We start from the raw sequence: 17,441 nt of genomic DNA on the forward strand, positions 1-17,441 counted from the left end.
ACTGAATTGAAACATCTTGCTGACTGCCCTCTGCAATCCTGATATACAAGTCAGAGTATCAATATGGTATCGGCCCACTGCAACAGGCCAAAAGCAAGATAATAGAGAGCTGTTCAAACCAAAGACTGCTGGGTACCCCATCCTCCAGCTCTGCCATAAAGCTATAGAAAGCATGGTTTTGTAAGTCTTAGAAAACTAAGAAAACTCAATCCAATTTCTCCTCACTGAAAAGTAAGTCCTCTAATGGGGAGTGGGGGTGTTAATAGAGTGTTTTCCCTCACAAGGTCACATAGAAAGTGAAATTACTCGGGGCTGGAGCAATAGCACAGAGGGTAGGAGCCTTGAACAAGGCTAATGCATGTTAGTCCCCAGAACCCCATTTGGTCCTCCGGTCCCTGCCAGGGATCCCTGAGCACAGAGCCAGGAGTAACCCTGAGCACCACCAGATGTGGAGCAAAAACAAAAACAGTGAAGTTACTTATTCAATCATGAAATAAACATGTGTTATCTAGAATTTCCTTCACTTAGAAATTACCCTCCCCAACTCAGCCCATCATCCAAAAATAAACAGTGTCCCATAAGTACCAAAAATAAACACTGTATGCCAAAGTACCAAAGTGTTTTTTTTTTATTTTATTTTATACTGATTCTGATTAAGTACAAGTCTTGAGGATGGGCAAAATTTGGAAAGTTAAAAGAAAAACAGAAAGTCATAAACAAGTTACAAAGATTCACAGAGTTTAGAAGACAAAATAGTTGGGTTCCCAGAGACTATAAACTAAAGTTCCCGGAAGAGAGCGCCACATAATGTCCTGGCCCCGCACCAGGCTGTCTTCACCAGAGCACCTGGTCGGGGAGGGGCGGAGCAAGTTGAATCTCCCTCCCAACCCAAACAGAACCCTGGCAGCCAAAAACCTCCAGAACCAACTGCCGCCATGCACAAGGCCACTCTCCATACACTCGGACGAGCCTCACCCAAGAAGGCACAAGCCTCACCCAAGATGGGATGAACCTCACCCAAGAGCAGACCAGCAGGAAAACCCAGATAGATATGTGGGAACCCATGACTGAGATCTCCAAGCCTGCTGGGCACCTTCCGCCTCCCCCTGGGTCCCCAGTTTTCCAGAAGCTTGGCAGTCATACCCACAAACTACCCCCTGGTACCATGTAATCTCATCAATGTCCAAGACCCAGAGACTCTAAACTAAAGCTTCTGGAAGAGGACACAGAATTTCCTGGATATTATATTCTATCCATAATAAGCAATACAAAACAAATCGTCTAGCATTGCCTTTTCAACAGGTTTGAGTGGTGGTGGGACTGGTGTCAAAAAATCTAACGTAACCAAAGTAGAGAGAGAGTAATGGAGGAAATTGTCTGCCATACAGGCAGGGGAAGGGTTGGAATGGGGGAAGAGGGAAATACTGGGGATTTTGGTGGTGGAAAATGGGCACAGGTGAAGGGATGGGTGTTTGATGATTGTATGACCGAAGCTCAAACATGAAAACTTTGTAACTGTATCTCACAGTGAATCAAAAAAAAAAGGGGGGGGGAATAACAATGAAATTATGAAATAAAATTAACATTCTGAATTTAAAAAAAAAGTAATGTGGAGTTCATGCCTAATTCAATCAGCTTAATCAATGGCTGAAAAATACTCCTACATTATAAAAAAAAAAAAAATAGTTGGGTTCAAAGCCCAGAGGCAGTCTGGAAAGACATGCTGGTCCAACTTATAAATATAACATGTAGAGTTCTCATGAGAACCTTCCACTTATTAATAAGCTGAGTAATTCAGAGCTTATCTGAAACTGTCAATAATCATATCATTCATTCAATAGGTATTTCTCAAGAACCTACTAAGTGCAAGACTTGAATTCTGCACTGTAGCACTGCACTGTCATCCCGCTGTTCATCGATTTGCTCGAGCGGGAACCAAAAACATCTCCATTGTGAGACTTGTTGTTACTGTTTTTGGCATATCAAATATACCACAGGGCAGCGTGCCAGGCTCTGCCGGGCGGGCAGAATACTATCGGTAGCTTGCTGGGCTCTCCAAGAGGGGCAGAGGAATTGAAGCTGGGTCAACCGTGTGCAAGGCAAACACACTACCTGCTGTGCTATCGCTCCAGCCCACTTTAATTCTAAGGACTGAAAATAAAGCTAGTAAGTCAGGGTAAGGATTTCCAATTTTATTCTATTGCCTGGCAAGCTTCCCGTGGCATATTCAATATGCCAAATATAGTAACAATAACAGGTGTCATTCCCCTGACTCTGAAAAGAGCCTCCAATTGTTGGGAAAAACGAGTAAGGAGAGGCTGCTAAAATCTCAGGGCTGAGAACAAATGGAGACGTTACTGACGCCCACTTGAGTAAATCGATGAACAACGGGATGAAAGTGATACAGTGATACTATGGCACTGGGAAGACATTTAGACTTTTAATCATACTTTTTAAAAATCACTGCTATGTGAGAAGATAATAATGAGGGAATATATAGTAGTTATATTGTAATAACTAGACAACATTGATGAGGACTTAAATGGGTGTGGTTTTTTTTTTTTTGGGGGGGGGCTTTTTGGGTCACACCCGGCGATGCTCAGGGCTGACTCCTGGCTCTGCACTCAGGAATCACTCCTGGTGGTGCTCGGGGGACCATATGGGATGCTGGGAATCGAACCCGGGTTGGCTGCGTGCAAGGCAAATGCCCTACCCGCTGTACTATTGCTCCAGCCCTGTACATGGGTGTGCTAATGGTGAAGAACATTTCAGGTGATGTAATTCAAAAATAACAAAAGACCAAAGAAAACGGGGGCAAAGGCATATGCCTCACATGTCAAAGGGGCCCTTGGCCTACTATGCACTGCTTGGAAGGCCTAATAAATAACTTAAAAAAATTAAACAAACACATTTTTAATCTATCAATAGGTCTGTATACGTAAAGCACCTCATAAATAATAAACCATGATACAAATATCAGAGATAAATATTCTTATTACAAGTACTAAAAGATGACAATAGTCAAGCACAATTTAAATGATCTCACAATATTTTAAAAACTACCAATTATAGGGCTGGAGCAATAGCACAGCGGGTAGGACTTTTGCCTTGCACTCGGCCGACCCTGGTTCGATTCCCAGCATCCCATATGGTCCCCTGAGCACCGCCAGGGTGATTCCTAGTGCAGAGCCAGGAGTAACCCCTGTGCATCGCTGGGTGTGTCCCAAAAAGCCAAAAAAAAAAAAAAAACCTACCAATTATAAAAATGTTCAAGTCATTTTACAAAGGAAATTATACTTGGTTACATATAGCCTCCATGACAATAATTTTTGTAGGCATAACATAGGCAATAATAGTGAGAAAATCCTAAAACTTTGCTAAACTAGAAGAATTCAGACTAAGATGAAGGCACTTTTAGAAACATTTAATGAATAATTCCAAGCAAAAAAGTTGAAATTCAATCAGAAAGTTGACATGCAGTCTAATTAATATTGACAGCTAAGAAAACATCTGTAATGTCTATATATATTAAAAAAAATCAAAAAATGGCATTAGAAAGAAAAATTATCCTATCAAAAACAGGAAGAACCCAAAGACATAGAAATGAAGAGCAGAAGATTCTTGGTAGGAAGCTTGCCACAGGTGGGGTGAGTGGTTAGGACAGAGAAGGGACCCATATAAATGATAGTGGGAGATGATCATGCTGGATAAGAACTGGGTGCTGAAAGGAGGTAAAGTGATATGCAGGAGACTCTTTCAGCAATAGCATTGCAAACCACAATGCCTAAAAGGGAAGGAAAAAGTATCTGCTACAGAGGCAGACTGGTGGGCAGGAGTTGGAGGGGGTCCGGAACTGGGGGTATTGGTGGAAGGACTAGACCCTGGTGAAGGAATAGGAGCTGGAACATAGTCTGACTGAAACTCAATCATGATCAACTTTATAACTTTGTATCTCACAATGATTCAATAAAAAAATTTTAATGGGGGGAAGAAATGCACAGAAACTTCCTCAAGGAAGAACTATAAATAGCAAAGAGCGTACGAAAAAAGTCTTTCAATCACTAATCATCAGGAAATGCAAATTAAAACAACAATGAGATATCACCTCACATCACAGAGACTAGTACTAATCAAAAAGAATGACAACAACCAGTATTGGTATGAATGTGAGGGGAACAGGGACCCTCCTTTAGTGCTGGTAGAAATGTATTGCCTTTTGGGAAGACAATATGGATGAACATTCCTCAAAATAATAGGATTTGGACTTCCATGTGACCCAGCAATTTTACTCCAGGGAATATACTCCAAGGGCCCAAAAGAAAACAATGTAGAAAAGACATTCTGCACTCCTAAAATCACTGCAGCACTATAAAATATGGAAACAAACCAAGTACCCAAGAATAGATGACTGGATAAAGAAACAATGGTACATATATGCAATGCAATACTACTTAGTCTTTAAAGAATAAAACAAGATAAAGTCATGTAATTTACTGCTGCGTACATGGATTTTTTTATGTTGAGTAAAGTTAGAGAGAGGAACAGACACAGAATGATCTCTCTCATATGCAGGATATAAAGAAACATGGTAGACAAATAAGTCTCAGAAGAAAGCAGCATGCTACAGAGATGCCTCCCTACCCTACACCAAGCTGATATCACCGGGGCACCTTGGAGGGGGGCAGGTGTGTCCATCCATTCGTCCCAAAAGAACCCTAGCAGCCACAAACCTTTAGAACCCAATCACCGCCACATTCACGGTCAACCCTCAGAGGCTCGCCCCAAGCCCCCACAGAGAGATTGAATCCACTGAAAACCCCAAGTATGCGGAACTTGTGATTGAAATCTCTAGGCTTTCAGAGTTGGGAATGGGCCCCTTCACCCATCTCCCTGGAGGGGCTTCCGCTTTCCTGGCAGTCATGCTCACAAACTGCCTCTGGATGCCATTTAAGCACATTAACAGCCATGATCCAGGCTTACAAATGAATCTCAGAAGAGAGTAGCAAGCTGCAGAGATGCTTCCAGACCCCAAAATCACCATCCTCTAGCAGCCTATGAAAAAATTTTAGATTTTCAGGAACATGGCTACAAAGTGGCCATGGAACATTTCATACAATTATGCCACTGACATACCAAGACAAGAATAGCATACCACATTTGGTGTGTGTAAGGTAGAAGACAACTAACCTTGATTAAAAGGTTATATATATACATATATGTGTACATACATATACATATATACATATATGTATACATATGTATATGTACATATATATAAGCACACAGACTCAAAACCCCAACAACATGTTAATGATCTCTAATTCAAGGGCTTAATGACTCCAAGATGAGATACAACAACTTTCACACACTTTCCTCAAAGGAAACCTTTTTGGATCATTTTTAGTCAACTTATAACAAGCAATACAAAATAAATTAGCTAGCATCTGCCTGTGGGGCAGGCTAGGGTGGTGATGGGGAAACTCAAAATAATGGTGGTGGAAAGGTGTAATGGTGGTGGAATTGATATTGAAATATTGAATGTAACAATTTACTGTGAACACTGTAGCACTGTCGTCCCGTTGTTCATCAATTTGCTCGAGCAGGCACCAGTAACATCTCCATTGTGAGACTTGCTGTTACTGTTTTTGGCATATCAAATACACCACAGGTAGCTTGCCAGGCTCTACCGTGTGGATGGGATACTCTTGGTAGCTTGCCGGGCTCTCCAAGAGGGAGGAGGAATCGTACTCGGGTCCGCCGTGTGCAAGGCAAACGCCCTACCCACTGTGCTATTGCTCCAGTCCAGAGTGTACTATGAACAACTCTTCAAAAATAAAATTTTTTAGGTTAGTACCTTAAATCCCCGGGAGGGGGTGGGGGTGAGGGAAAAAAAATAGAAAAATAAATTTTTTTAAAAAAGAAAGAAATATAGGAGAATAACATGCCCAAAAGCAATAGAAATGAAGAGCAGAAGAATTGGACTTCAGTACGAAATTTGCCACTGGGTGGGATACTAGGGATAAGTCAGAGAAGGGAACATTGAGACAATGATGGAGAGAAAAAGTGCCTGCCATAGAGGTAGGCTGGGGGGTGGGACGGAAACTGGGACATTGGTGAAGAGAAATGGACATTAATGAAAGGATAGTGTTGGAACATTGTATACCTGAAACAATAATGAATAACTTTGTAACTCTGTAATTCATGTTGATTCAATTAAAAAAAGGAAAATTATGTGTAAAATTTTTTTATAAATATAGATGCAACTAATCTCAGAAGGGATGACAAATTGAAACTCAGGGGTATGCTATTTTTAGGACTGAAAAAATCTGAGGTTCCCTCAGGAAGGGGGCAGGCTGAGTTCCAACCCTGTGGATGCCCTGGAAGCTGCACCCACAACCCACAGCTACCACCATACAAACAGCCCAACTTCACTGCTTCAGTATTAATCTCTGCACACTCCAAGCTGATAAAATTCCCAGATACATCCATTTTCAGACTAAAGACTCTAGGATCTTGGGTCTGGAGCAATAGCACAGCGGGTAGGACGTTTGCCTTGCACGTGGCCAACCCGAGTTCGATTCCCAGAATCCCATATGGTCCCCTGAGCACCACCAGGAGTAATTCCTGAGCGCAGAGCCAGGAGTGCATTGCCGGGTGTGACCCAAAAAGCAAAAAAAGAAAGGACTCTAGGATCTTCTCATTATGGAGGCAGGCAGCCTCCCCCCACACCTTCCAGAAGCCCCAACAGCCATACCCTCATCCCACAGCCACTGCCATGAAAACAACAGCCTCAAGGCTAATCTCAAGAAAGATGCCAAGGCAAACCAGTGAAATTCACAGGTACATAGTCTTCAGACTGAAAACTATTGAGACCCCTTCAGGAGTGGAGCAGGCTAAGATTCATTCCAGTTCTATATATCCTGAAATTCCTGAAGTGTATGGCTACATAATGCAACTGTGCAACACCTCCAAATACTACAAACTGACACCCCTGTTAGAGAACAGCAAATGAGATGGGAAAGGAGCATAGAAACCAACTTAGCTCAATAAAATACAGAAGGCTTAACTGGAAACTAAAAGCTCAAGTAAATCTTCAGCCAAAAGACTTTAATAACCTCATCAAGAGATAGAATAATTTTCATAAAATATCTTTTACTGGGGACTGGAGCAATACACAGCGGTTGGGCTTTCGCCTTTCACTCGGCCAACCCGTGTTCGATTCCTCCTCCGCCCCTCTCTGAGAGCCCTGCAAGCTACCGAGAGTATGGAGCCCACACGGCAGAGCCTGTCAAGCTACCCGTGCATACTGGATATGCCAAAAACAGTAACAATAAATCTCTCAATGAGAGACGTTACTGGTGCCCGCTCGAGCAAATCCATGAGCAACGGGATGACAGTGACAGTGATCTTTATTGAACCATTTTTCAATAATTTCATTTGCCATTTTGTTGTAATAAACAATATAAAATAAACTATTTTGTGTCTTCCAAGGGAGCAGGCTTCAAGAGTGGGTGGGAAACTGGGGAGAATAGTAGAGGGAATGTCACATTGGTGATGGGATTGGTATTGGAACATTGAATGCCCAAAACAAATGTATTATGAACAACTTTGTAAACCAAATTTAAATTTAAATAGCAAATAAAATTTAAATAGCAATTTTCTTTTAATTTTCAAATTTTAAATAGATGCAAAAATACTGGATTACCTGCAAGGTCCCTAAAATAGCAGTTAAAGAGTTTATTTACAGAAAGATGCCACTATCTGATCAAATATGCAAGAGATGGACTTTCCCAGAATTTATAAGACAATAACCACCATAAGCTCCTCCTCTGTGGACTTCTTCCCTATGTGACAATTTGACTCCTTTATCCTAGTTCTCACTTTTCCACACTCCTAGTGTCTGATCTTTTCAACAAGTTTCTCAAAGGCACACTGTACACCATCACAGATTTTTGCAATTGCCTCTATAAATAACAAAGAATGTTTTCATGCAAATTTCAATCCTTCATTTCTATCAACTTCATAATTTTCCTTATCAATTTTATTTCCAACTAGCATGTTTACTATGTCATTTCTCATACAGTAGGTTTCCAATTCATTTAACCAATTATCCAGTTTAATAAAGGTCTCTCCTTGTGACATCAAACACTAATATTACACCCTGTGCACCTCTGTAATGGCTGAGAGTTAATGCTCTAAGTTCTCTTGATCAGAAGTACCCCATGTTGCAAGTTTTGCCTTATTTCCATCCACTGAGACTGTGTCAAAACCTTAAAGTCAAAGCCTATTGTTGCTGCAAGTTTTGTATCAAAATATCATCTGTGAACAATATTTGTTATGTATCATAGCAACAAATCACTGTCACTGTCACTGTTGTCCCATTGTTCTTCGATTTGCTGGAGCAGGCACCAGTAACATCTCCATTGTGAGACTTGTTACTGTTTTTGGCATATCGAATACACCAGGGAAGCTTGCCAGGCTCTGAAGAAATCCCACTCACCTGCTTTCCCAACTAAAATGTTACAACTAAGCATTCACAGTTTGCAATCTACCATTTTTATGTAAATAAAATAGGTGTACCTTTATCAGTACATTGGATTAGATGATTTACATTTATCACTGATTAAAAATATCCACCCAAATGCTGACTGGTCCAGCCTTTCTGGAAAACAATATGGACAGTCCTTCAAAAACTAGAAATTGAGCTTCCATATTGATGTAGGCAGGTAGATAGGAAAAGGCCCTTGGCAATGAAAATTGAGATTTAACAGAGTATCTGGGAAGGAGACTCTTAAGATGTGCAGATTTAAGAAAACAAAAGACCCGGAAGAAATCATCAGTGGACCCTGAGGATAATGGGCCCCTCCCCAGGAGGTTCCCCAAAGAAGGCCATCACCACTCCTAACCTCCCTGGTAACCTTAGCAACAAACTTTTACCCGGAAAGAAACCCCACGTGGGTGGGGGCAGGTTGAAGAAACCCTATAAAAGACACCTTGAACAAAGGAAGGGCGCGCATATGCTGCCTGAGCCCATGTGCTGCTTGTGCCCATGTGGCCTAGCACATGTGGTGCCCGAGCACATGTGTCACCCGCATCTCCCCCCTTGAGATGTGTACTTTCATGCTTTCGTGTCCAGTGCTAGGATGTGTGTAGAGCTTCCTCCACCCTTGGAGAAGCCCGCGTTCTCTTGAGCGCGTTACTCCTACTGTTTTTTTCTTTTCCACTTATCCCTTCCTCCTTCCCTCAGAAACCTCTAAATAAAATCTATTTATTACTTCACTGCTTGTCTACTCCTGAAATTCTTTTCCGCGAGCGAGACAAGAACCCAGTAACTCTGGGTCCCGGGTGGTAGAGGCGGTTGGGGAGAAAGTGACCATCTTTCTCCTCGCCGCTTCATGTAAGTTACCCGTGGGGCCCACCGACATCAATATGACCCCGCAATACCACTTCTGGGAATATATCCCGAGGATGCAAAAAAGCACAGTAGATATGATATCTGTACCTATATGTTCATTGCAGCACTGTTCACAATAACCAAAATCTGGAAACAACCCAAGTGCCCTAGAACAGATGACTGTTAAAGAAACTTTGGTACATATATATAATGGAGAATACTATGTAGCTGTTAGGAGAGATGAAGTCATGAAATTTGCTTATAAATGGATAGACATGGAGAGTATCATGCTAAGTGAAATGAGTCAGAAAGAGAGGGACAGATAGCACAGCGGGTAGGACGTTTGCCTAGCACGCAGCCGACCCGGGTTCGAATCCCAGCAACCCAAATGGTCCCCTGAGCACCGCCAGGAGTAATTCCTGAGTGCAGAGCCAGGAGTAACCCCTGTGCATCGCCGGGTGTGACCCAAGAAGAAAAAAAAAAAAGAGAGAGAGGGACAGACATAGAAGAACTGCACTCATTTGTGGAGTAGAGAATAACATCACATGACGCTGACACCCGAGGACTGTAGATACAAGGGCCAGGAGGATTGCCCCATAACTGGAAGACTGCTTCATGAGCGTAGGTGAGAAGGCAGATGGAACAGAGAAGGGATCAGTAAGAAAATGATGGCTGGAGGAATCAGTCGGGATGGGAGATATGTGCCGAAAGTAGATAATGGACCAAACATGATGACCACTCAATGTCTGTGTTGCAAGCCATAATGCCCAAAAGTAGAGAGAGAGTATGGGGAATATTGTCTGCCATGAAGGCAGAGGGAGGGTAGGAAAGGAGGGGTATACTGGGGGTATTAGTGGTGGGGAATGTGCACTGGTGGAGGGATGGGTGTTTGAACATTGTGTGACTGTAACCCAAACATGAAAGCTTGTGACTATCTCACAGTGACTCAATAAAATTTGTAGGGAGCCACTTTCCTAGTCAGACCTCCTGGCTCTCTGATTCTAACAGAGGCTTGTAGCAAGGTTGCCACTAAGGTTGTCATTTGTTTCTCAATAGCCTATGCCTGTAACAAAAGGACATGTCAATCTGCATTTGGATGTGGGTCCAGACACCATTTCCCCCAGCTGAAAAGGTGTAAGTAGTAGCTGCTAGTAGAATAAACTCTCTCTTCCTCCATGCTGCTTTCTGTGTCTGCATGTGTTCATTAGGCTGTGTCCCCTCCTTAGCCCCAGGAAGGGTCCTTCCTGCTGGTCAGGACATGGGACCCCACAAAAATTTTTTTTAAAAATCCACCCATCTAGTATACATTAATAAAAAGCCTACTTTTGGTCACCTCTTCATTTTAATATGCGTCTCAGTTACTGAATTAATGTGTATATAGAAGTCCTGGAACCACTGAGAGATATATAGGTATCATCAAACCTGGCAAAGTTTAACAAAGAGCATGATTCCACAACTTTGCTAAGAATCAGCTGAGAGATTCTCTTTCAGTATCTATACAAAAATCTCTTTACTGAATGTAGTCCAGGTCAATTTATAATTAAATCTCTATTTGTTCTGATGATGCTTTTAAAATAGCATTGATATGTCAAAGAATTTTGATCTTTTTCACTTCAATGAAAAAGTAAAGATTTAATTGGAGATTTATTTCGGTGATTCATGAACCTTTATGCAGCATTTTTAGTTACATGGTGTTAGTTAGAATAGCAATAAGGTTTTCTCCCATTTTGGTTTCAGAGGGGAAGGTGTGTTATGTAACTCATGTAGTAGTTATACTTATCAAACCAACATCTTTACCCATAAATGGTATTTGTTATTATATAATTTGTTGTTCCCATAAATTATAGCTTGTATAATCTATAGGAATATCTGTATTTTATGACTTCCACAAATGACTAGTTCATACTCAAAAACCTATTTCTGTGTCTTGATGATTGAATAAAATAATACACTGACAATTTGAGAAAGGCATGTTGCTTCCTGATTTGATGTATGTGGGAACATATTACTTACAATTTAAATCTTGGTAATTTACTGTAACAAGTAGCAAGTAGTTTATCAAAACAAAATTGTATAGACTAATAAATCTTTTCCACAGTATTCAATTTTCTAATCTCTCGCAATTGTACATTGTATATATTTAACTCATGTTATATAATTTACTTTAGTCTTCATTGTTTTAAGCTCTCAACTAAGTAATTTATCCTTTCAGGCTAGTAGAACAATACCCCTTAGTAAGATTTCGATAATTTTTAGACAGTTTGCTCTTTGTATACAACAGCAAACAAAGAATATTTTGTGGGCCACCTTCAAAAGTTTGAATAAGTCTGTTACATGTGGTAACAGACTTATTCAAATCCTTGGCACCAGTATGGTCCCTTGAGCACTACCAAGGAAGTTTGAATAAGTCTGTTACATGTGGTAACAGACTTATTCAAACTTTTCTTTCAAAATTGTACATCTTCACATTAAAAGAAACCTTCCATTCTAACTTGGTATATGTTTATGTTTGTTAGGCTACATTGAAGGATTTGTACATTCTGTATGTTTTTACTAAATATGAAAACATTAATGTTGGGGAAAGGTAGCAAACACATGTACTTAGTGTTTGTTCATGTTACACTGAAACTGTAGATTTATATACCTATGTAGTATGTATTGATGACATTTCTATTGCATTTTTGCTCCTTGGCTAGTTTTTATTTCTTTGTCTTCTTCATCTTTGTTATATTAATTTGGTTCTAGTTTGGATACATACTAAACTTTTAAAAACATTTTGATAGATTTATATTGCAACCTTTTATAGTTTTTGAATACATTATACAAGTTTCCCTTAAAAAAGAAAAGGATTACCAAGTCAAATTCATTGTATTTAATACTTTTATCCACCATAAATATTATAGTATCTATGTGAGTATGTATACATGAGCATATATTAATGTTGGCAAATAGATGTCTTATGTATGACTCTAAATGCAAGAATAGAGCCAGACAGATAGTGTAGAAGGTGAGGCACTTGACCATCATGTGGTCAACCCAGTTCAAATCCTTGGCACCACGTATGGTCCCTTGAGCACTACCAAGGAAGTTCTGAGCACAGAGCCATAAATAGCCTCTGAATACTGCTTGATGTGGCCCAATCCCTCCCATTCCATGCAATAATCATTCAGTATCTGAAAAATCAACCTATGTGACTCACCAAAATAAACAGATTATAAGGGGAAATCCCAAAAAGGATCTTAGTACAGTGGTTAGGGTGCTTGCCCTTCATACAGTCAACCTAGGTTCAATTCTCAGTATCATTACGGTTCCCCAAGCCCCACTAGGAGTGGTCCTTGAGTACAGAGTCAGAATAAGGCCTGAATAGTCAGGGTATAGCCCAAAACAACAAAAAAAGGAAAAATTAAAAATTAAATAAAATTTTCTTAATATGATAGAATGAATTTATCAAAATCCACAGGAAAAAAATTATACTTTGCCTTATAAAGCATTATTCTTATAGTCAGGAAACAGACAAAATTTCTCACTATTAAAAATTAAATGTTCTGGGGCTGGAGTGATAGCACAGCGGGTAGGGCATTTGCCTTGCACGTGGCCGACCTGGGTTCAATTCCCAGCATCCCATATGGTCCTCTGAGCACGGCCAGGGGTAATTCCTGAGTGCAGAGCCAGAAGTGACCCCTGGGCATCGCTGGGTGTGACCCAAAAAGCAAAAAGAAAACAAAAAAATTAAATGTTCTGCAAATGAATTTTTCTATACTTTTTATAGCATGTTATCATGGATCAAACCCAGAGATGGGTACTCTATAGCTGGGCTTCATCTCTAATCCTAACAAATACGGTTTTTAAATAGTCCCTACTAACCTTCTTTGTTCTTAGAACATTTGAGAAAAATCTTTATGATATTTTTCTTATTCCATGAAATTTACTTCAGTTCTCTTATTTTTAGGCAATTGTTCGCAATCTCTTTTGTTTTTTAGAATTTCATCTTTAATGCATTCTAAGGTTTTGTCCTTCTTCTTCAATGTTTTTTCTACAGAGGCTACCTAAGTGAGTTCTTTTTATTTCTATTCATTTGCTACAAATATGGTCATGAACCCAAATTTTACCTATAATGGCCAAAGAGATAGTACAGTAGATAAGGCGCTTGTCCTGCACACAGCTGACATAAGTTTTATCCCCAGTATTCCATATGGTCCCCTGAGCCCACCAGGAATGATTTTTTTTTTAATTTATTCTTTTATTGAAAGGAATGATTCTTGAGTGCAGAACCAGGAGCAACTCCTGAATAAAGCTGGGTGTGGCTCAAAAACAAAAACAAAAACTATTTTCCCTACCCTCATGCAACCTCAGATTAAGGTTCTTTCATCAAGTTGCTTACCAGACATAACCATTACCTCTGGCACTCAAACCTTTATTTTATAATCAGACCAATAGCCCAAAATGTTAAGAAGTAAAATTTTGTTATTCCTCGCTCACCAATCAACACCAAAATTGTTCTCCATCCTGATGGCCCAGGATGAGTTATGTTCTGAGTACCACGTTCATTTATGGAGATGTCAGGACAGCAAGACCAAGTAGGAAATCCCTCTGCACAGAACCACGAATAGCCCCTAAGGACCACCAGCTATAATTCAAAACCACCCATCACCCACCCCAAAGACATCCAGTCTAGTGTCAATTTAGGACCTATGGGATACAAAAGGAATAACAGGAATGGTAGAAATGTCCTGCCAAAGAAACTTTAGGTAAACTACTACACTGCCCATTTTCTTAAATGTACTTAAAATTCTTTCATTCTTCAATATTTTCCAAGCTGCCCAGTTCTTTAATACGTGTTCTTGGGGCTGGAGATACATTAGAGCAAGTAGGGTGTTTGCCTTGTTCACAGCCAACTCAGGCTCTATCCTGGGCAACCTATATGGCCCCTGATCCCTGCCAGAAGGGAACCCTGAGTGCAGAACCAGGATTTAGCCTTAAGCACCACCAGGTATGGTTCCCCCAAAATAATAATAAAATAAAATAATAATAATGTGTCCTATAAAGAGATTTCTCCCATTTCTCTATATTGAAGAAAAGGCAGTCCCTACCTCATTGTCTGTTCCCAAAGCATTGATTTGCTCCAATTTGTAGGTCCAATATCTGGCTTCCTCCTCTGGGATATCTTCCACAAAAGAAAAAATTACATTACCAGGTTAATAATTTAATCATAAGAAAAATACTTTATGCAATCAAATGATCACAGAAGAGTAATAGTCTTAGACTACTTTTACTAGTAGATTGGTTCTTTTACATACTAAATAATATATCACTGTTCCCATTGAATTGAGACTTAATTATTATGAAGATGTCAATACAATCTACAATGATAAACAATGTCTGGAGAGATATAGTAAACGAATAGGGTATTTGCCTTATACAGGATCAACCCAGGTTTGATCCATTAGCACCCTATCTTATGGTCACCTGAGCCCAACAGGAGTGATCCATGAACACATAGCCAGGAGGAGTCCCTGAGCACCAGTAGGTCTGGACCAAACAATAACAGCAACAAAAAAAGAGTTTAGTTCATTTGAGGGATGGAGTTGGAGTGGTAATGGGTTGAGTGGAATACTTGGGTAGGGTGCTTGTCTTACACATAGCCAACCCAGGGTTTGTTTCCCAGCAAATGGTATGGCCCCTGAGCATCACTTTGAGTGACCCCTGAGTGCAGAGCCAAGAGTAAGCCTTTAGTACAGCTAAATAACTTTGTATGAGGAAGTATAAGCACAAAAGTGTATAAATCTGTAACTGTACTCTCACGGTGATTCTCTAATTAAAAATAAATAAATTATAAAAAAAATAAATAAATAAAAAATAAAAAATAAAAAGAAAGAAAGAAAGAAAGAAAGAAAGAAAGAAAGAAAGAAAGAAAGAAAGAAAGAAAGAAAGAGAGAAAGAAAGAAAGAGAGAAAGAATACACAATTGCCCTGCATGTAGCCAGTCTGAATTTGATCCCCTGTGACACATATGGCCCCCTATACCCCACCATGTGCCAGGCATAATCCCTGAGCACAGTCAGGAGTAAGCCTTGAACACAGACAGGTACGGATGTACCACCACTCCCCCAAAATGATCTCAGTAAAATATGTAGAAAATCAATGTTCATTTGATAAACTGCTTATATTTCTACACTATAATATTATGCTAATATAAAAATAAACTAAATATTTCATTTGTCAAATGAATGAATGAATGAATGAATACTATTTATCAATGTTATCTTGAGAAACAGGTTTGATGAATATTCAAAATGAGTAAAATAAAAGTAAATGTCGAACATTCCTTTCAGCTAAAAAAAAATAATAAAAAATAAATAAATTAAATATAATAATAAATAAAATATAAATATAAATTAAAATAAAATATAAATTTAAAAATAATTTTAATATAAATAAATAAAATATAAATTTAAAATAAATTCTATATAAATTTAATAAATTCCTAACAAAATCACAAAAAATTTTTTGCAGAAACTGAAAACCCCATCCTAAAGTTCATATGAAACTTAACAGACCTCAAAAGTCAAGCACCCTTTGAGGGCTGGAGCAATAGAATAGCAGGTAGAATGTTGGCCTTGTGTTCAATCCCTGGCATCCCATATGGTTCCCTGAACCTGCCAGAAGTAATCCCTGAGTGTAGAAGCTAGGACAAACCTCTGAGCATGCTGGGTGCAGCCCAAAACAAAAAAGGTAATTTGCCTTGCATGCAACCAGTTAGATTTCCAGCATCCATATTGTCCCCTGAGCATCACCAGGGGTAATTCCTGAGTGCAGAGCCAGGAGTGACCCCTGTGCATTGTTAGGTATGACCCAAAAAGGAAAACAAACAAACAAAAAAAAAATGAACCTTAGTGCTTGCCTTGCATGCAGCCAAACTGAATTCAATCCCCAGGAGCCCATATGGTCCCCACCCCCCAGGCCCTGCCAGAATTGATCCCTAGGCACAGAGCCAAGAGAAACCCTTGAACCCAAATTCAAACCCAAGCACTACATCTGCGTCCCCCTGTGCACTGCTATTTTTGGCCCTGGAAGCTCCACATTCTCTTGGGGTGGTCTTAGTAATCCTGGCATTGCAGGACCTACACAGCACATCTGTGGGCCTGACCATTGAATCACCCAGCACAGGTGACCAAATATCACTGGGAGGGGCACCCAGTTCCCCTAAGTACTGCTTAGGAAGCCTACCCATCCAAAACAAACAAGCAAGCAAACAATTTCAAACAATTTGGTAAAATTTATCGAATCAAATACTCACCAAAAGGCAGCTCGAATCTTGTGTCAAGCAAAATTTTATGGGGAGTTGGGTTTTTAGTTCCACAGATCTCGTCATCTTTCATTAACGTCTCTGCCTCCAAGGTAGACCACTCCCCAGGCCCTTCCTGGAAAATAGGGTTCCAAGATTAAATGTTCTTCTTTCAGACTTCCCTCTTGCTTTATGAATCAGGTGTTCCTAACTCTGAAGTTCCACGGTGGGAAAATTTCAGGTCAACTCATGTCCTGATGAGGCAAACATATCACTGTCATCACCTGCCTCTGCTGCATATGACCTGTGTTCTCTTTGGTTGTAGAATGGCTTTCATTGTACTCAGCACTCTGGAGGCCGACTGAGTATCATTTCCAGAGTGCCAAACTCAAAACAAAGCTTGTCCATGGATCAATATTTATCAACATTTAATATGTACAATTCTTAAATGATTACTTAATGACATTCATCACTTCTATATTTTGTTTTAAGCCACACCTGGCGATACTCAGGGGTCACTCATGGCTCTGCACTCAGGATTACTCCTGAGAGTGCTCAGGGGACCACATAGAATGTCCACGATCAAACCCGCATCAGCTGTATGCAGGGCCAATGCCCTATCTGCTGTACTATCACACTGGCCCCCATAGCACCACTTCTAACTAATAAAGCCTTATTAACATTGTTAATTAAATAAACTTGAACTAGACCACAATGAAGCTGAATTGCCCATCTACCTGGGAAAACAGAGACTTAGTCAGAA

General features: G+C 40.0%; 1 protein-coding gene and 1 pseudogene across 1 annotated transcript in view; both read right to left on the minus strand.

The window, feature by feature from the left end:
- UNC13B (unc-13 homolog B) overlaps positions 1-17,441 on the minus strand; it is a 223,837-nt gene that overhangs the window by 159,209 nt on the left and 47,187 nt on the right. The window contains exons 5-6 of the mRNA XM_055136355.1: positions 16,691-16,814; positions 14,485-14,558 (exon numbers count right to left, since the gene is read on the minus strand). Of these exons, the coding sequence (XP_054992330.1) occupies positions 14,485-14,558; positions 16,691-16,814 (198 nt within the window). The remainder of the gene's footprint in view (positions 1-14,484; positions 14,559-16,690; positions 16,815-17,441) is intronic.
- Positions 7,758-8,312, minus strand: LOC105942783 (ras-related protein Rab-18-like; annotated as a pseudogene).

The sequence above is a fragment of the Sorex araneus genome, chromosome 1 (genome assembly GCF_027595985.1).
Source record: "Sorex araneus isolate mSorAra2 chromosome 1, mSorAra2.pri, whole genome shotgun sequence".
Lineage (NCBI taxonomy): Eukaryota > Metazoa > Chordata > Mammalia > Eulipotyphla > Soricidae > Sorex > Sorex araneus.